This window comes from Anopheles coustani, chromosome 3, assembly GCF_943734705.1.
Source record: "Anopheles coustani chromosome 3, idAnoCousDA_361_x.2, whole genome shotgun sequence".
In the NCBI taxonomy this organism is placed as follows: Eukaryota; Metazoa; Arthropoda; class Insecta; order Diptera; family Culicidae; genus Anopheles; species Anopheles coustani.
The window spans coordinates 55,843,283-55,864,609 of NC_071288.1; the positions used below are offsets into that span (position 1 = coordinate 55,843,283).

Genomic DNA, 21,327 nt, shown 5'->3' on the forward strand with positions numbered 1-21,327 from the left:
ATGTAATAAAAAGTTTTTAGATCTGCAAACGAATCAAGTATTATTTTATACCATTTCACTATACTCCAAAAAACATCTTTTTACAAAACTGCAGTGCTTCATGGCTGAAATAAACAACCTGTAACAACTGTATGTTTAATTGCATACGATATTACGTTCTAACGGATACAAATATAATTCTCGATTCTAGTTCGGTTCTTCTGTGCAATACACTCGGCAATCCAGACTATATTGCGGAATTCTTGCTCTTTTAGCTTTAAATAGGAATAAAACACACCGTAATGGAACTGTTGCATAAAGCTACGTTCGTGTAGTAATGTTTCGCTTTCAAAAAATCTTTCTTCTAGAGTGCTTTCTACAGAACTCTTTGGATCATCGAACAGATCAGCATGTAATATAATAATATATCTACGCGTGAACTTCCGGCATCACGGTTGCCCTGATATATTATATATTTTCTTCCTCTCCTATTTCTTATGATAATATATCTACACGTGAACTTTCGGCATCACGGTTGCCTTGATATATTTCATATTCTTCTTCACATCACTTTCTTATGATAATATGTCTACACGTGAACTTCCGGCATCACGGTTGCCATGATATATTATCTTTCTTCTATCACTTCAATTAGCAGCCTCACTGCTGACTGTAGAATGCCCTTTACTCGTGGTGGAATTCACTGATCGACGATGCACCTGTAAGAAACCCATCCTTCCTCCTTTTCGAGACTTTGTCCCGAAATAAAACACAAGTGTGGTTTCGTTTCTATAGTTGCCTAAACTGATCGAACTGTGCCTTGGTCTATTTTTCACTATAACTTCTTTACTGTCTGTAACTCCATCTTCGAGCGGGGATGGAACTGAGCTTCGCGAACTGAGGTTTCTGTTCAACTGAGACTTCTATTGAACTGAGACTTCTGCTCAACTGAGACTTCTATTGAACTGAGACTTCTGCTCAACTGAGACTTCTATTGAACTGAGACTTGTTCGATCAGTCTTTGGCCCTTTATTTATAGTACAATTTCTTCCTTAAGTTTAACATTTCTTTTTGGATTATTTCTAATGGGTTCCCACGGTTCATGTCTGAATTTCTAAGAATTTTGATAAAGAAAATAATATTGAATTTAACACTTTTGTTTGTCTGAATTTTGATTGGTCGTTTAAAGATTTAATATCGATTTACTGTCTGGCTAACTTCCTGTTTACTTAATTATGATTGGTTAGTTTGGTTAATATGATCCTACACGTGCCTATCATGATCGAACATGTTCGTTCGCCTAATTTGGGGTTCATTATTTTACCTGAAAGTGTGGGAATCCATACATTGTATTTGAATGCGTTTCTAAACGTTCTTTTGCCCTTGAACTAAAGATGTTGTTTATTGGCGCGATTGCATGTGCACCCGAAATCGTGAGAATTATCTCGCGGTGTCATATTGAGACGAGTCGTATGCTACCTAAGGGCGTATGCTCTTGAAAGCGTGGGAACACGCATTCCCAACTACGCATGCTTTGCTTCTTTAACATTTGGTTTATTGCGCAAAGTTATTTTGGGTTTCCGTGGTTGAATTTGTTATCGGTAAACAATATCAGGTTACAATATGCGTACATGCCCGTTTGGCTTTGATTGTGATTACGTTGCATCTTTGCGTTTTATCTTGCCTTGCAATTGTGTTGCATGCCATATTGCATTCTACATTGTATTCTACTTAGAACTTGCTTGGAAGATTAAGTTCTGCAATGGAGCTTGAAATGTTAATTGTTTTAAGCTTATCTTAATCTGCACTTTTGGTAATTGCGCCTGCGTGTATGCTTGGTACAGCACACCACCACCCTTTAAGAATAATTTTACTATAGAGAGAATCGATATTGGAAAATTATTCTCCTGTCTGCTTAATAAGTCGGTTCTTGTGAACTGTTGTAGTTTTTCTTGTAACGCAATGTTCTATTGTACAATTTGTTTCGTGTATCTGTCTAACTATGAATGGTCCAATGTATAATGGATCTAATTTTTTCCTATTTTCGTTTGTCAGATAAACTTTATCGCCTATTTTGATTGAAATTGGATTAACGGTCTTATTTAAGGTGATTTGTCTTTTTTCTTTTTGTCTTATGAGGTTTTCTCTCGCAATTTTGTTAGATTTTTGGATTTTATATTTCATTTCGTTGTAATATTGTTCAATGTTATAGATTGGTTCAATGGTTGTTTCGTGCAATTCTTGGGGTAGATTTGCTTTTCTTCCAAATACTAATTCAAATGGTGTGTAATTTGTATCTGTATGAGGAGTAGTATTGTAAACAAAAGAATAAAACTTAATCCAATTGTCCCAATCATCGTGATGTTCGTTCGAAAATGTCCTTAGATATTCATTTAAGCATCTATGATTTCTTTCTAAACTACCAATTGTTTGTGGATGATATGCGGTTCCAAATGTTTGTTTGAATTTGAGGATTTCTGCAATTTTATTAAGAATTTCGTTATTGTATTCGAGTCCTTGATCCGATTTGAGTTCCATGAAATTTCCATAAATAAGAATGAAATTTTCTATTAACGCTTTGGCTATTGAATTTGCTTCTTTGTTCGGAATTGGTATGATAACTACGTACTTTGTTAAATCACATTGTATTGTTACTGCATATCTATTGTTATGATTAGTTTTTGGTAACGGTCCTACTGTATCTATTGAGATGACACTAAAAGGTTTTGAGGGTGTTGTCGTCACAACAGTTTCCTCTTTTGTATGCCGCTTGATCTTGTTTAGCTGGCATTCTTGGCATTGCCTGACATAATGTTTAATGTCTTGTTTCATCTTTGTCCATTTATAATATTCTCTTATTTTGAGGTACAACCTATGTTGTCCTATATGTCCTCCTAGGGAATTCTTATGATGCGATTCTAGTATCGTCATCTTTTCATCCTGCTTCAATATAATCTTGGGCGCCTTGAACAGTATAATTTCTGACCCGAAAATGGCTCTACAAGCGATTTCCTTTATGGTCTGCAGGGAATAATATTCGAATAATTTGTCATCAATTGACATTGCTAGCTTATCTCGTTTCATTTCCTTTAGTAAGTCACAGATTTTCAGAAAAGCAAACTCTAGTGTTTGATTTCCGTTTTCATCCGACTTTAGTGGAATGTCGACAAATTCCAATACTTTGTTATAGTTGTTGTTACATAACTCAAGCTTGATTTTGTTTTCGTATGTCTTGGTACGCAATTTCAACATTTTATTAACCTCTGAAGGGTTTTCAGTTTGCCATACTACAGGGTGATCAGTCCTCAGTATGTCTCTTTGATCTTCATTATCCAATGTTTTATGCTTCTTCTTGGTCATTGCTCTTGTATTTACAACGAGCACTTCCTTTGTCAATGGTGTAATATTTTTCAATTCTTCTGAATTCACTATCATTCGTGAAAGAGCGTCTGCTCCAACATTCGTTTTACCCTTTACATATTCTATGTCAAAGTCAAATTCCTCTAGATCTAGTCTCATGCGTGTGAGCTTAGATGTTGGGTTCTTCATTTTAAAAAGATAAACTAATGGTCTATGGTCTGTTCGAACGGTGAATCTTTGACCGTAAAGATATGGTTTAAAATGGTTAATTGCCCAATGAATGGCTGTTAGCTCTTTTTCAATAACTGATTTTGCCTTTTCTCCTGGCGTGAAACTTTTACTTGCGTAAGCGACTGGTAAGTCATTTCCTTCTATTATTTGTGAAAGAATGGCTCCACATGCTACGTCGGAAGCATCAGTAGTTACAATGAATTTTTGTGAAAAGTCTGGGTATTTTAGTATAGTGGGGAATAACAAATGTTTTTTCAATGTGTCAAATGCTAGTTGGCATTCCTTTGTCCATTGAAACTTTACACCTTTCTTCAGAAGGTTATTCAATGGCTTAGCGATATTTGCAAAATTATTTACAAACTTTCTATAATAGTTACAAAATGCTACAAATCGTCTTACTTCATCTGCGTTATTGGGAACTGGAAAGTCCCTTAGCTTCTGGAATTTAGATTCGTCTGGGTAAATTCCTTCGCTTGTTATCTTATGTCCTAAATATGTTACTTCTGTTCTAAAGAAACTACATTTATCTGGATTTAACTTAAGATTGTATTTTCTTAGTCTATCAAAAACTTTAACTAGGTTACTGATATGATGCCGTGCACTGCATCCAGTAACGATTATATCATCTATATATACAAATGCTAGTTCAGGTGTCAACCCGGCCATGGCTATTGCCATCATTCGCTGAAAGCTATTTGGACATATATTTAGTCCAAAAGGCATACGCGTAAATTGATAGTGGCCAGTTGAGGTTGAAAACGCTGTGAACTTTCTTGAGTCATTTTCGAGAGGGATCTGATGGAAGCCTGACATCAAGTCTAAAGTACTAAAGTACTTGGCTCTTCCTAATTGATCCAGAATTGTGTCAATCCGGGGTAAAGGAAACTTGTCTGGTAAGATTTTCTTATTTAATTGTCGAAAATCTACCACTAGCCTCCACTTCTTATCAGCATTGTCCGATTTCTTTGGTACCAAAAGAATTGGAGAGTTGTAAGAAGATATCGAATGTTCTATAATGTTGCTTTGCAACATCTTATTTACTTGTTTGTTTATCTCTTCTGTTTGCGAGTGGATTTGTTTATAATTGGGTATATATGATGGTATGTTGTCTTTCAATCGGATTTCTTGCTTGTAGAAATTATTGGTAGTGATTGGGTCGTCATCTATGCAAAATATATCAGAGTATTTGGAAATAATTTGTTCCAAATCCTTTCTTGCAAATTGTGGTACATTTTCTATTTTAATTTTTCTGCAAATATTTGATGTTCTATTTGTATTGGTATTTGTTTGCAAGGAACATTTTAAAATGTTGTACTCTCTGAGTAATTTTGTTTCTGGTAAGATTAAGTTGTGAGGGATAAACACATTTTCCTCCGTAGTGTTTACAAGTTTGATAAATTGGTTTTCTTTTGATACTATGGAATTGCCGTAAAATACTCCTGGTTTGATTTCTTTTGCTAATACTATTGTATCTTCTGTTATGTTTGGTATTGAAATTTTTCGTATAACTTCACTTCTGAGTGGAAGTATGAATCCATTATCAATTTTGTGTTCTATTGGGTATGAAACATTTGTTCCATTTATGTTGAAATGAAGTAACCAATGTTCGTAATCAATTGTGCACCGATATTGGGTTAGAAAATCTCTGCCTAATATTCCATCTGCTAGTATTTCTACCGTTTTTGGTAATAGGTGAAATTCATGGGGAATGAGTACATTTCCAAATCTTAAATTTGTTTTAGTTGAACCTAATGTGTATATAGAGCTGCTTGAAATGCCTGTCAGTTTAACTTTCCTGTCTATAAAGACCTGCTGTTTTGGTTTGACTTTGTCTACTTTAAAAAGTGATATGTCTGCACCTGTATCTACGATCAAGGTACTATATTCATTGTTGGCTATTTCTAATTGAATCTTGATGAAATTACTTGCTGATATGTTTATTGCGAGTATTGGCAGTCTGTTATGGACTGCTGTTGCTTGTCTAAAAAAATATTTTCTGTCGGAGGTGTTAGATAATTGACTCTTCCTTGAGAAATTTGTGCCTGTAGGCTTTCATTCTGTTTCCAGTATTGGTCGTTTTGCTGTTCTTCTTGTGTTATATATACGCGATTTGAATTTTGTCTCCAATTTCCCGATGATTTTTTATGATTTCTTTGAGGTTCATATCGATTCGTTTGGTTTGGTCCGTTGCTGTTATTACGATTATTATTTTGATATCTTGGTTGCTGGTAATTGTTGTCGGGTGGGTTAAAGGGTGGGAATCTAGTTTGATTCCGGTTGCGGTATCTATTATAGTTTTGGGGTCGTTTGTTCCATTGGTTTTGATTTGGGTTAAATTTATTAAACCTTGGACCATGGTTTCGTTTATTGTAGTTGTTATTATTGTACCAATCGTTTCTATTTCTTGATTGGTTTGAGCGCGTAGCAAACACTTCTGCTGAGTTCTTGCTGTCAGTTTCGTTTTCGAGAATCTTCTGAGTTGCAGAAGATACTGTTGTGAAATTTCCAGCCTTCAGCAAAATTCTGGTTTCAGGGTTGGTTATTTTTTGTATTAAAGTGTCAACTCCGAGTTTTACGACCATTTTGCTTGCAACAGTTTCAGGAATTTGTTCTTCAACATAAAGTTCCTTCAACTTCGTTGTAAGTATTTCAACTTCCTCACACATTTTCTGTGTGTCATGATTTTTGACCGCTTTAATTGTTGCGATTACTTTATCGGGGTTTGTCTTTTCTTGACATCGTTCTTTGATGTTATGCAATAATGCAGTAAAAGAATTAGTAACGGCTGGTAAGCCGATTCTTGCCTTTCCTGTCAATCTTGTTCTCAAGAACTTGATCAACATTGTTTCGTCACAATTTGTATTAAGGTCTTTTACTAACTGAGCAGCATCTAAAAAGGTTAGTAAGCATCTAAAAAGGTAAGTTTGCTGCAGACCCGTCGTAAATCTGAACTAATGACGTTGCTGTCTTAATATCAAACGTAGCCATTTTGATTTTAATTCGCTTCTGTAGCTTGATCAGATTAATAATTATTATCGCGATTGTTTTCAAGGAGATTAATTTTGAACCTTCAAGCTTGACATTTAAAATGGTTCGTATTTCTCCTACCAATTGTCTAGCGATTTTCAACGTAAATTTTTGGTTTTCTTCCTCTAGTTCCTCTGATAGCGTTAAGATGTCGTTATATATTGTCTTACAATTAAGTAATTTATTTATCAAAGTTATCTGTTATTATATTTACGGTTTGGAGCTTTCTTTAAGTTACCAAGGATATTCTTTAATTTATGTATTAATAAATCAATTGCATCCATCCGAATTGAAGCAATTTAAATAGACTTGCGTTAACGAAGTATCTAATAGTTTTAAAACGTTCATAATCTGGAATATTTCTCAGACCTCATACGCAGATAAAGGGCTTTGTCTAATATTTCAAGACTTTCTTTTCCAAAGTGTCAATTGTTAAAATTGCATATTCCTCAATTAATTTATCCGCAAATCCTTATATTAATTCTTGCAATTATTAGTATAAGGTTAGTATATAATGTGTTAGTTTTCTTAGCTCCGTATGCTGCTAGAGGCGATGTCTTCGTTGTTCAACTGCTAGGGGCGATGTCGTCAGTGCTTAGTTGTGCTTGCTGCTAGGGGCGATGTCCTCATTGCCGAATAACCAGTTGCCAGCATCGTGTAGTTTTCTTTGTAGACATCCGATGCTACGGTTTGATTGTTGTTATAATTTTCTCGTTGCTTACTTGTCGAAGTTCGGACTCACATTTTTGTAACTCATTTTCAAAGGTTCGTTCACTTTTGTCGTAGGTTATGTTTATGTTGGTTCTTGTTTCTCACTGCGCGGATATGCGTCACCTGTTTAGCGCATGCTGCCTGGAGTCTTATTTCACTGCGCGTGCCACTTGGAATTTCTCGCGATAAGGTTATGTCTCTATGCTCACTTTTCGTGGCATGTGCTGCTGGGAGTCTTATTTCACTGCGCGTAACTCTTGGTTGGTGGCTGATTTGTTTTGGTTTTATTCGTGTCTAATTACCTTATCATTGGGGTAATTTTCACAATCACTATCGTTGTCTTCTTCCATCCCTTCGTTGAAACGATTAAGAATCCTCTTTCAACTCGGCGTATGCTTGCGGGAATAGTCGACGGCAAATGTTAAGCAGGGTGTCGAATGCTTTTGGGTCACGTCTGGTGATTTTTTCAAAAAGCATTTTGTGTCTGGTTTGTCCATCTGACTCGATGCACTCAATTCTTAACACCATGTCACGCGAAAGCATATTTTGTTCCACACACTCGTTACACAATTGTTCATAGTTCGTACAATAGATCAATGTATCGATGCGGAAAAGTATTGCCTGTCTATGTTTGTTTTCCATCGTAAAATTCCATTTGAAGCCACTTTTTAATTTTCCCATTCCATTTCACTTGCGTGTCCACTTCCGTTGTTTTACACTCTAGCGTTTTGGTCCACCATTGCTCGTATTGTCTGTTTTCTCAGTATAGCTTTATAGGCTTTCCACAAGCCGAACAACAGCTGTAGTACACATATTACGATCAGTATCCATAACTTCCAATCATGTTGTTGGTGCGCCTCTGTGTGATATTCCAGTGTGTTCATAACACTAACTTGGGCATCTCCAGTTATTCTTGGTTTGTGACTTGACATGCACATTTTTACTAAGCATGCGGAATTAACTTCCAACTTTCCTAATTCTGTACGTATTATGCACTCATTCATTAATATTTTGTTGCTGCTTTTTAGCTTTTCATGGTCTTGTTGTCTTTTTATTTTGTTTGTTTTATACCATGTTTGTTGTACGTTTAGTGCTTCGTACTATTCATTTTCTCCATCCTCCAGCATTGCTTAATACTTGCACGTCCTTTTTGTCACTCGTGACTGCAGATTATGGTCACGGTCGCCATGTAATATAATAATATATCTACGCGTGAACTTCCGGCATCACGGTTGCCCTGATATATTATATATTTTCTTCCTCTCCTATTTCTTATGATAATATATCTACACGTGAACTTTCGGCATCACGGTTGCCTTGATATATTTCATATTCTTCTTCACATCACTTTCTTATGATAATATGTCTACACGTGAACTTCCGGCATCACGGTTGCCATGATATATTATCTTTCTTCTATCACTTCAATTAGCAGCCTCACTGCTGACTGTAGAATGCCCTTTACTCGTGGTGGAATTCACTGATCGACGATGCACCTGTAAGAAACCCATCCTTCCTCCTTTTCGAGACTTTGTCCCGAAATAAAACACAAGTGTGGTTTCGTTTCTATAGTTGCCTAAACTGATCGAACTGTGCCTTGGTCTATTTTTCACTATAACTTCTTTACTGTCTGTAACTCCATCTTCGAGCGGGGATGGAACTGAGCTTCGCGAACTGAGGTTTCTGTTCAACTGAGACTTCTATTGAACTGAGACTTCTGCTCAACTGAGACTTCTATTGAACTGAGACTTCTGCTCAACTGAGACTTCTATTGAACTGAGACTTGTTCGATCAGTCTTTGGCCCTTTATTTATAGTACAATTTCTTCCTTAAGTTTAACATTTCTTTTTGGATTATTTCTAATGGGTTCCCACGGTTCATGTCTGAATTTCTAAGAATTTTGATAAAGAAAATAATATTGAATTTAACACTTTTGTTTGTCTGAATTTTGATTGGTCGTTTAAAGATTTAATATCGATTTACTGTCTGGCTAACTTCCTGTTTACTTAATTATGATTGGTTAGTTTGGTTAATATGATCCTACACGTGCCTATCATGATCGAACATGTTCGTTCGCCTAATTTGGGGTTCATTATTTTACCTGAAAGTGTGGGAATCCATACATTGTATTTGAATGCGTTTCTAAACGTTCTTTTGCCCTTGAACTAAAGATGTTGTTTATTGGCGCGATTGCATGTGCACCCGAAATCGTGAGAATTATCTCGCGGTGTCATATTGAGACGAGTCGTATGCTACCTAAGGGCGTATGCTCTTGAAAGCGTGGGAACACGCATTCCCAACTACGCATGCTTTGCTTCTTTAACATTTGGTTTATTGCGCAAAGTTATTTTGGGTTTCCGTGGTTGAATTTGTTATCGGTAAACAATATCAGGTTACAATATGCGTACATGCCCGTTTGGCTTTGATTGTGATTACGTTGCATCTTTGCGTTTTATCTTGCCTTGCAATTGTGTTGCATGCCATATTGCATTCTACATTGTATTCTACTTAGAACTTGCTTGGAAGATTAAGTTCTGCAATGGAGCTTGAAATGTTAATTGTTTTAAGCTTATCTTAATCTGCACTTTTGGTAATTGCGCCTGCGTGTATGCTTGGTACAGCACAAGCATATTCCGGATAGAAGGATGCTATTGCTTTCACTTGCTCGTAATCCGTAGCATTTGCTAACGCGGACAAACCATCCGGATTCAATCGTCCGCAACATGGGTAAAGCTTAGCGCGATCTTCTTTCGACAATCCGGTACCAAATGCGTTAATCGTTATAATGATGGCACGGCGGTCTGCTTCAAAGGCCAATATTTCACACATAACATTCGCCGTGGACCCTCCAAGCCGTTTGCATAACTTATAGAAAGCTTCAAGGTATTTCTTGTGCATTGTGTTGCGGGTAATTTCGATGCTTTGCTCGTTAAGATTTCCTTCGGACAGGTTATCGGGGACAAACGGTGCCAAAGGTGTGTCAATCAGGATCGCATGATAAAGCTCAGAAGATGAGAACGCTGCACTTATGGTCTCCATTTGCTCGAAATTGCCAAGCGGATGGCACTTTGAGATAAGCTCCGAAGCTGGATGGTCGTGAAGAACTCCTGTTATCAACAGAATCGTATTATCAATCATGTAACTGTACATGATGTAGTCGAGGAACATGGCAAGGGATCCAACAGCTTGGTTGCGCATGTACCGGAATTCGACAAGCAGTGTCTGACGCAAGTTTTCGTCAATCGCTGATACAGTCAATGATCCAGTTTCATCGGCCATAAAGTTGCCGTAACTCGTATTCTGCAGGTGCAGCTTTAAATCTTCCAGCGTTTCGCATTGCACAAGTTGTTGGTAATCCACCTGCTTCAAAATATTGTTTTTAAATCCACGACACAGGCCCTCTAAGTATCCTCCGTCGATGTTGAACATGAATCCCGACATAATGGCAGGGCTAAATGATTGATTTATTAGTAATAGCAACAATAATAAGTTTTTGATTTGTAGTCAAAGTATACTTACTGCAGATACACACGCGAGAAAAAAGTTTCGTCTTGCACTTATTTAAACCATTAAATGTCTTGAAAATGAAGCAAAAGAATCAACTATACTTATGTTAGCATGCTGTGATTGAACATTATTCAGGATTGTCCTTGGATTCGTATGCACAAATTTGAGTGTTGATAAAATTTTACGGATTTATCGAATCAAATTGTAGGATAAGGTTTTTTAGCTCATACTTGTCAACAAAATGATTAAACTCTTCTTCTCTGTAGAGTCTTTTGTTCTTACAAGCCATTAAACGGCGTTTGCTGCAATAGCCTATGCTTAGCGTTGTTTAGCAGAATTTATTGTCTCTTGTTTATTTTATTATTATTATTATTTTTTTGACAGATCGTCAGAAGTCTTGAATTTATACACTGAGGGGAATAAGAATAGCACCACCCTTATTACGCAAAGTTTTTATATTTGTGATAAAAATGTGAAGTTCTTGCAGTTTGGAATGTTATTATAATCAGTTTCACAACTTTTCATTATGCTTCGATTGGGTTTGCTGAGGTGGCCGAAAAATTAAAAAAGGCGATCAAATAAAAATTGCATCACTTTAACCTTTGTACGGCGGTTGAAGATATCCGACAAATAACAGATTAAAAGGATTTTTTACTTATTAATGGTGAGTATAGAGTCTTTCGAAATTAAATGTTAATCCATTGGATGTGTGTTCATTGCTTTTTTATAATTTATCATCTTTGTGTCAGCTGCTGCATCGCGTCGTCAAAAATAGGGTAGTTATCAAAATCGACCAAGATGCAGGGCTTTTTTCCATGAAAAATGGGTTAAAATTGTCAATTGTAGAAAATTTTATTTTGTCGGACTTGGATCGAATAAATTAGATCTTCAATTGCTGAGCAATAGCTTAAGTGGTGTTATTTTGATTTGGCCCATATCTTTACAAATTATTCTATAAAAATAAATATCCGACGATTAGGAAAATGATTCAAATAACATTTCAAACTGGAAATAGCGCATTTTATACGGAAATAACGAAAATATTCGCAAAAACAGGGTGGTGCTATTATTACTTCGCTTAGCGCATTATTATAAGAGATCGCGGATTGAATTGATTAAAAAGTTTCTTGATGTTACTTTGTATTGGCTTCTAAAATATCGTTGAAATAGGTAGCTAAACTGGATGTTCCAGTGCATCTGAGTAGTAAAATGGAAGTGTCAAAAATACAGATTTGTTATTATATTTAAATCTATGCAATAATAGCCTGAAGAGAATTCACATTTTGCTGCCCTATTTGATTGACCGATGCTTAATTGTTTTTATCTAATGAAGAGTGAATGTCTTTTCAGGCAGAAAAGTACTTGTAAATTTGTCTAACTTCTATATTTATACATAGTTTGGACTAGGACGGATAAAATAATACAGTCTGTTTAGTTCTGTTGAAATATACCGCCTACAGAAATAATGTGTATAACCAAATTATACAACAATTTCGATGAAATTGTTATCGGTACGTTAACCATCGTTTTTCATCGTGTTTGCGATAGAAGCGCAACATCCAGACTTCTTTAAATAAATCAAACCATTCGTCTGAAATGAAACGCCGGTACCTACTGCCTGCGAGCAAGGATCACGATGATGGCCAGTGGTGCAAGCTCTCGAACGGCAAAATGATAAATTATGCTACTGTTGATAAATTAACGAGGACGATTTAAAATACATTTGTGATGAGTCCCATTTCGCGAACGATCGGTTGAGCTTTGCAGTTGCGAACGAAATGTTCGAAGCGAAGCGGAACGAGCGCATTGGGGGGAAGAAATCGAGTACCAAATCCGGCTTCCCAGACGCTGTCAACGTATCAAACTATTTTACGTTGAAGCGGACGGACGGCAGTCGGGAGCTGGATGGTTGCGTCCACATCACGAGAATTGAAAGCCCTCCGACGATCAGGCGATAAAATCCCTGGCCACGATGAAATATGATGACAGATAGAAGGAATGGAGTTAAAGTAGAGGCTGTGGATTTCAACGAATAATGTGGCGCGGCCAACAACAAATCTCATGAATGATGTGTCTTCCTGTTCCTTGGCCAACGAATTGATCGCCCGTATCCAAAATGTTAGCCGTTTGCTTGCCGTACACTGACATCGTGAAACATTTGTGACGGAGCAGTGGTCTCACGACGGCGACAATGGCTCGTACCAAACGAAGGCAATTTATTAAGAACGGGAAATGCACTTCATTTTCCCCGAACCATACTCTCTAGGCGGAGGAGTAACCATCCTGAGACTATGGACACGAACTAAAACATTTTCGTCGCATCGCAGGTAGAGAAATCCTGCACTGCATTCGTAAGCCCAGTTTGATCCGCAGGAAATTCCTCGCATTCTCGCGCAAAACGGCAAAGGAAACGGTATGAATTTCATACAACACCAATGCGCGGCGGTCATTTAAATGTTATTCCTCTTCGGGATGGTGTAATTTTTCTTCCATTACGACGTGTCCTTTTCGCTAATGCACGACACGGGTCTTGTACCGGGTGTGGATGTGCATGGAAGGAATACGGAATGCAAGAAATCATTTCACACTCTTTTCGGCGCAAATAACACTCGGCATCGTGCAGGTGGCAGTGGTTCTGTTTGAAGTATTGCCATGACACTTCCGGTTTTGTACGCTTACCGGAGGGTAAAAACGTTAGGCGGGAGAAAATTTAATTAAAGGCACAAAGTTATAAAGCAAACGAGAACATGATGACCGTGCAAGAAACATTAAGAAATATTTTAAAGTTTGCTATATTTTATAAACTCGGGCGATTTTATATAAAGCAGCCGTTGTCTTGGACATTTTTTCTTCCCCATTATTTTTATAATTCATTCGCTTCAATTTATTAATTTCTCTGTCCGTCAATGATTTCTAATTGACTTTTTTTTTTGCATCGGGATGACGCTCTCCTTCAAAAATGTTTTCTTGAAATAAAAGCTACGACCTGCGTTATTTAACTTATTTTTATACCAGGTTCCGGAAGACGAGTACCCTATAGATTTGTTTGAAAGATCGTTTGAGCACACTTTATGTTTTTGCAGTCTGAGTTAAAATATCAACCTGTTGCGTGACTGTAATGGGAGTCATTGAACTATTCACGTTCGCCAAAGGAAATGTTCTTCCAGGAAATATATACTGGAGCTACTCATATGAACCATTTTCACCATTTTATCAAAAGATATGTTAAGTCACTGCATTTTAATTATTTTATTTTCTGTGTTGCAAAAAATGGCTACAGCATAGGACTTACCTACTACCGTTAGTACATTTGTTGCCACTCCTGTGTAGAAAGACGGTGCATCAGCCGTGACTTCACAGGTGAAATTCCCCGACAGATTGAAGCCAACGTTCCGTAATGTCACGTGGGTCGCGTTCGACACCGTCATCTGTGGAAGAGCAAAGAAGCAGCCAACGGAAATTGAGGTTAAATATTGAATTAAAATGATAGAGTGTTATCAGTAGGTTGTTTATCGTAAAGTAGTGGGAGAATAAGGTTAGTAACGGATGCACTTTTATCCGTTGCAATTATCGCTCCTCGTGGTTGAGTTAATCTCGTGATCGATTTCTTGAATGCTTTAACGAGCTCGCTGTCTTATCTTTGTTTGGTAAGTTAATCAGCGTGAGCAAACTCCAAGCCCACAGATTATCAAGCACGGGACGGTTCACCGGTCTCGACGGTGTTTGTGTCAGTCAAACAACGGTTGCGGCTTCGGTATAATGGAAATAATGTGTGTGCTTGTGGGGTCCGTCCTTTTCACGCTGGCGGCCGTTTCTGCGGTTCCGACAGGTACCTTCGTTACAGTCTCAGCTCCAGAACCAACCCATCCGATGGACGATCCAAACTGGGTACCGCCGACAGGGCCGCCGCAGGAAAAGGACCGCGAGTACTGGCAGGCAACGGGGCAGGATCGGTTGCGACGCCAGCTGAAAATCGGCGAGCGAAACCTGCGTGTGGCCAAAAACGTAATCATCTTCCTCGGCGACGGGCTTTCGATACCGACGCTCGCCGCGACCCGCGTGTACATGGGTGGCGAAGAACGGGAGCTTTCCTTCGAAGCGTTCCCGTACACGGGTCTGGCGAAGACGTACTGCATCAATTACCAGGTATCGGATTCGGCCTGCACGGCCGCCGCCATCCTGACGGGGGTGAAGAACAACTACGGCACGATCGGGGTCAGCGGGCACGTCCCGTTGATGAACTGTCCGTTGAGTTTGCTCGAGGCGAACCGTCTGACGTCGATCCTGAAGTACGCCCAAGAGGACGGCCGCTCGACGGGCGTCGTTACCAACACGCGTATAACCCATGCCACTCCGGCGGTGGCGTACGCGGTGGCCGGCGCCCGCTACTGGGAGGACGACACGGAAGTGCCCGAGGGCTGCGTGGATATCGCGTCCCAGCTGATACGAGGCGATATCGGAGCGAACCTGACCGTTGCGCTGGGTGGTGGCTCGAGACATTTCTATCCGGTCGGTATGGTGGACGGTAATGGGGAGCCGGGCCGGAGGCAGGATGGCCGGAATCTCGTCCAAGAGTGGATCAACGATAAGGCCGCCCGGGAGCTGCGGGCACAATTCGTACACGATCGGGTAAGGAAGCCTGAATATTGTGAATTCGTCTCGAACGTTCCCACTTACACACACTCTACCAATCATAGGCCGGTCTTCTGGCGGTCAATGCAGATCAAATAGAGCGGTTGTTTGGCCTGTTCAGCGGCAACCACATGTCCTATCGGTTACTGGCGGATCAACAGCGCGAACCTTCGCTGGAGGAAATGACAGCAAGCGCTTTGACGCTGCTCAAACGGAACGGCCGGGGTTTCGTGCTACTCGTGGAAGGTAAGTGATAAGTGTGCGGTCCTATCTCATTACTTCTCACTTTACTTTGCCACTCGGTTGTACACATTTTTGGAGAACAATCGGAAATGGTGCGAGGGGTCATTTAGCGCTGGTTTGTAAGTTTGGGTTGTACTTGAATAAGTTCAATTTAATAATTCAATCGTTAATATACCAAGCAACTTGTTGATATGCATCGAGACTATATCTAATGTCTACAATCCGGATTTCCGGGTATGTTTTGTAACTTTATGAGTCATTACTTCCCCAACTAGAAGATAAACTACGAATTAGTTAGATAAACTACGAAAAATCACGCACATTTTTAATCTGATGTTTAAATAGTTCTTTAAATATTTGGCAAAAGCAAACAAGTATTTTTACCCCTACTATGAATTTACGACTGTCTTGCGGCTACGACCAACATCCTCGCGTACGTTAAACATTTCGTAAGAGAATCGATAGCTTTTGGTAGTGAAAGTTTTGTAACTTCGTTAAGTAACAATGCATAAATTTCATAAATACTACAAACATATCCTTTTTTATTTTCTTAGCCTTTACGAACATGGTTTTATCGTGTACGATCAATTATTTTTCATATAAAAAAGTAACATACCCCGGGATGCTGGTCGAATGAATTGAAAGATATTTTGTTCGTAGACAGTAAACTTGAATGAACAAAAATAAAATGAAACATAGAATCGTTTCGTGATCTATTAGTTTCATCGTGCAAATAGTTTGATTTTAAGAAACTTTATGATTTCATACATATTGTAAAATCCCCATTCAATGGTTCTTTGTGGTATTTTGAGAACGCCATAAAATAATGCCCGAATATCCTAACTCTGTCACTTAGCTCAAAACGATTGCAAAATAAACATCGTCGACGAAACAGAGCTATCGTTGAAAAATAGAAAGACCTCGGTTTAATGATTCTGATATATTTACTCACTCGATGATCCCTACCATGGTGCACCTCGTTTTGAGCAACTTTATCACGTCAAGAAAACGACAAAGCTGCCCCGAACGAGCGAACCAACGAACTGCACAATCCTTTCAACAATATCAAATATTGACACTAAGCTCCTTACGACTTTCACTCGATCCGCTTTGCAAACAAAGGATCTCCGAGCCGGCGCACCCTTCCTAGGCCAAGAACGACCACTTCTTCCGCATGAGAAAATATGTGTGAGTGTGTGTATTGCCGCCCAGGTTGAAATGTTCGTGTCGATGACCACCGCACAGGTAGTAGTTGCGTAGAGAAAAAACAAAAACAAAGCGGCAAGTCACTGGCGGGGTCGTTTGAATTTTCACCGTTTACCAACTTTTCCGGCAGAAGTGGTTTGATTTTCATTCCGATTTGGTCGGTTTTTTTCCGAGGGCTTTCGATCAACGACGAAATGAAAGCGCTCACCATTTGCAAGAAAACGGAAACGTATTCGACGCCATGGCGGCGCTTAGCGTTCGTCCATCGCGGGATTCATGCTGGCCGACGTTGCAGTATGCATCGATTTCCGGCCGGTCCCATCACCATGCACATCAACATCGTCGTCATTGTCGTGGTTGTATGAGTGTCGGGCGAACAAAAGGCGACCAGTTGACGTGATTGAATCCGTCAGCGATGGCGTCCTTCTAGGAGAGCGTCGACAGATTTCGTAAATGGTGCAGTGATTCCACTTTTTTTGTGAGTCCCGCTGATTTTTCACGGCATCCCTCGCCTCACGCTGCGGCTCGGATGCGTATTGTTTTAGAAAAGATCTCACGTGCCCATGCCGGGTTTAGCCCGGCGTAACGCTGATGGGTCACATCCGTTTCGGTGCGGGTTTTTGTTGACTCCCTCTCTATCTCTCTCTCTCTCCAGCCCTCCTTTTGTTGTGGATGGGTCTGTATTTCTCTTTCCCTCTTCTCTCCGGTGAATAGGCGGTCGAATCGATCATGCACACCACGACAATTTGGCCAAGCTGGCGCTGGACGAGACGGTCGAGTTTCACCGCGCGGTAGAGCGAACCGTGCAGCTGATGGCCGACGACGACGACGCGGACACGTTGATCCTGGTGACTGCCGACCACTCGCATACGCTGACCATCGGTGGATATCCGGTGCGGGGCAACGACATCCTCGCGACCGGCGACTTCTCCCGACTCGACCGGATGCCGTTCTTCACGCTGACGTACGCGAACGGGCCGAGCTATGGTGATCACTTTCACGAGACCGGGGGCCGCCGGAACCCGGCGGACATGCTGCACCGAATCCGGGATCCGGCGTTCACGTATCCGGCCGCCGTACCGTACGAGGACGAGACCCACGGTGGCGACGATGTGGCCGTGTTTGCCCAAGGTCCCTGGGCGCATGTCTTTAGCGGTCTGTACGAACAGCACGTCATCGGCCACGGGCTCCTGTACGCCGCCTGTCTCGGCCCCGACGAGTTCGAGCGTTCCGATGCGTGTCGCGAGCGGCTACGGGGCGGTGCGGCCGTGTCATGGCGCGGCCTGGGACACTTCCTGCTGCCCACGTTGCTCGCGCTAAGCTGCCTGCGAACGCAAATATTGACCATGTAGCTTGCGGTCCCGGTTGGCTTTCCCCGCCTGGAACCGGTACACCAAACTGCCCACCCACCTGCCTACCGAAGGTAATAAATTTATTCTAACGGCTTACGAAGCGTGCAATCGGAAATTATTTACAACCGAACCCCAATGAGTTTTGTTTCGCGGATCACAAGGGGTAAAGGCAAGCAAGCAAGGCACCCGGGGGCAGGGATGCGGAGGAAACTTTCGATAACAAACGACAGTTTTTGTGCTTGTTTAGTTTACTTTATGGTCGCACCGAAACCGGGAACCATTCGGACGCATTCGGACGGAAGGTGGTGGTTTGGGAAAGGTTTAAATATTTGATTGCACCTAACCGACTCGCTTTTTTTTCGCTTGTGTACATTTTGTTTCCATTCCCACTCCCGCTTGCAGGCATTACATACCCCCACCCCAACCTCTCCTAAACCCTCCCATTGACCATCAACCGGGAGGCCGTGACCTGGATCGAAAACTTTCGCTTCGAATTTTGCTATTTTCATGCAACGGCGCTGAAAGCAATCGATTTCAGACGAGCTCACGCTGGACCACCTGAGTCCGGGCGGCCCGTAATTAATCAAAAAACTTCATCACCAACCCCGCCGCTCGCATGATGCAGCATTTTCTCCCGTGGTGCCCTGGTGCGAAATTAGAATCCTCTAATGAAGTACTCTCCCTTTCGGAGAAATCAATTGGCTCATTGGCCCCAGATCCGCCTCCCACGAAGATGGTATCCGTCGAAGAAACAACAAATCACCAGCTAAAAGGCGGTCAGTTTCGTACCCGGTTAGCTAACATTAGTGAAACCAAAGTAGGGCCCATTAGGAAGGTTCGCGTGTGTGCGTATCCACCACTGGGAACTACCAGCATCACCACTTCCGCTGTCGCTATTCATCATTCCGCGTGTCAAAAGTTTGACCGAGCCTCCCGACGAAATCCGTTGCCGATACGTGCAGATTGTTTTAGCAGTTCCGTTCAAGTTTTTCCGCTTGATGCGATCAGATGCGGCTCCCGGCAGGAACCGTAAGAAACGGGTTTCTTGGTTGATTTAAGAAATTGATTTACGACTGCCACCAATAGTACGTATGGCATGATGTATGTGGGATAAGCCACGCCGGGGGTGTGGAAAACGAGAGTAAAGAATACCACAATTAAGTGTAATATTGAGTAACGATGTTTATTTTCCACAATCACACGCCGAGACGTGTGCGGCAGTCAAAAGGAAGCTTTAACGATCAGAAGAATTTGCTCGTGCTTGCTAACTGGACGACGTTTTTAAATATGTTTATTTATATAAACTTCAATTTTAAAAAATTGTTTTTAAATTCAATTAGAAAGTTTACAGATGATTTGAAGATGTGTAAATATTGAATAAACTATCAGGATTCTTCAACGAGCTAAATATCCGAAAAAAAAATTTCAAAACGAACAATCCATGTATGATGAACAAGTAACGCATGTTTTGGATAAGAAGCTGATGGCGTTATAATGAACGCAATTTGGCAAGTATTTTGCATTGTTGTCATAAATTGATTTTAATTTTTGCAAGAGTTGAAAATATGAATATACAACACTCGAAACCTAGATGTACTGCAAAAAAGTTGTTCTTCAAATTTGGCTCCTTGGTAATATGCATTTTGTGTACAGAACTTTGCTCCAGCATGTCTTACTAGATTCTTAAATATCTGTGACATTTTCATATAGATAAAATGAAATATGTTATTTTTTAATTTAATTTAATTAATCCCATCACAAATTCAATAATTAGGTTTATTCAACAAAATATTCACAACAATTCCTTCTCGTAAAATATCTATATGCTTTTGTTATCAGAATTGATGGTGGTATATTTCAATAAAAACTAATTTTTTTCTTGGCATAACGATCGTTTTTTGATCATGCCAGTCCCACTAAAGGCTTACTAGACTTATTCCTTTTGCGTACGTGCGTAGTCAGTCCTCTCATACATGGGGGCCGATTTTCTAACCGGCAATAATATTACAACATTAGTAATACTATAACATTAGTTTTATTATGACTCCATATGTTAGACCAACTTCGTAAAATAACTTGATTTATCTTCACTATTCTATTTTTTAACGAATATTTTGTTAATTTTTAGCAGCATTAAGTAACTTTGGTCGATTGAAATATTAATCAAACCAATTGTTCCAAGGGTTAATAAACGATCTCGATATTCTGCTTTTCCTTTTATCTCTTATCTTAAAAATAAAAATGAGAAATAATTATTAATTTTTATATTTTACTGTTTTCTTAGCTCTTGTTGCAGTTCTTGGTTTTTTACTTCTTTTTTTTTTAATTTAAAATATTCTTATGTTCAACATTGTTCTCTCTAAACAAAAGGTTGTTCGTGGACTAAATATGGACTAATAAATAATTTTCAAATATATTTACCCTCAGTTGTGGCTCTAATCCTTGTACAAACAACTAAGTAGTCGGTGGCCAGACTACTGTCTATATCGAAAGATGCCTAACGTTGATTAACAAAAGCGTAGTCTCCAATTTATGCCCCGTCATTCCCATGGCCCAGTCAATCTTGTTCCTTCCATCGTGGAAACTCCAGAAACTCCTTAAGATCAATTACTTTCACTCGAACAACTCGGCTAGACTTTCGCCGAACCGTAGCCGTCCGGGCGTGAGTTTCACTCTGGCCGAATCGCGATCCATACTTTCCCTGTTCACGCCGTTAGTAGCGACACGTCAAAACTCACAAGTAACCCTCAAGTTCGATCTAGACGGTTTCGCGCCGGTACCAAACGCTCCGTACCCAATTCTCGTCGCTTTCGAGTCCGTCAACACGCCCAAGTTTGATATTAAAAATCATAATTAATGATCTTAATTAAAATTAAGCCATCGACGAACAAAGCGAAGACGAGCCCGTCAGCAAACGTTGGCGTCGTCAACCGCGGCCTAGCTCAAAACAAATATAGAAAAAAAGCACCACCCACGTCTCCGTTTGCTTCGGTCGGCAACGGATCCTGGTCGGATCACTTTTTTCTTAACCCTTTTTCCTCCGTAATCCATCCGGTTTTCCATTACCCTCCAGCAGAAT

At 40.0% G+C, this 21,327-nt stretch overlaps 2 protein-coding genes across 2 annotated transcripts in view; both read right to left on the minus strand.

Moving 5' to 3' along the window:
- The window catches only part of LOC131259676 (uncharacterized), a 111,718-nt gene that overhangs the window by 70,268 nt on the left and 20,123 nt on the right, over positions 1 to 21,327 (minus strand). Inside the window, exon 3 of the mRNA XM_058261236.1 lies at positions 14,108 to 14,243. Coding sequence (XP_058117219.1) covers positions 14,108 to 14,243 — 136 coding nt within the window. The remainder of the gene's footprint in view (positions 1 to 14,107; positions 14,244 to 21,327) is intronic.
- LOC131259877 (V-type proton ATPase subunit d-like) lies at positions 159 to 10,749 on the minus strand. The gene is made up of 2 exons (XM_058261484.1): positions 9,939 to 10,749; positions 159 to 391 (listed from the first exon to the last, which is right to left on the minus strand). Exons 1-2 carry the CDS (start codon positions 10,747 to 10,749, stop codon positions 159 to 161), a joined length of 1,044 nt encoding a protein of 347 aa, XP_058117467.1.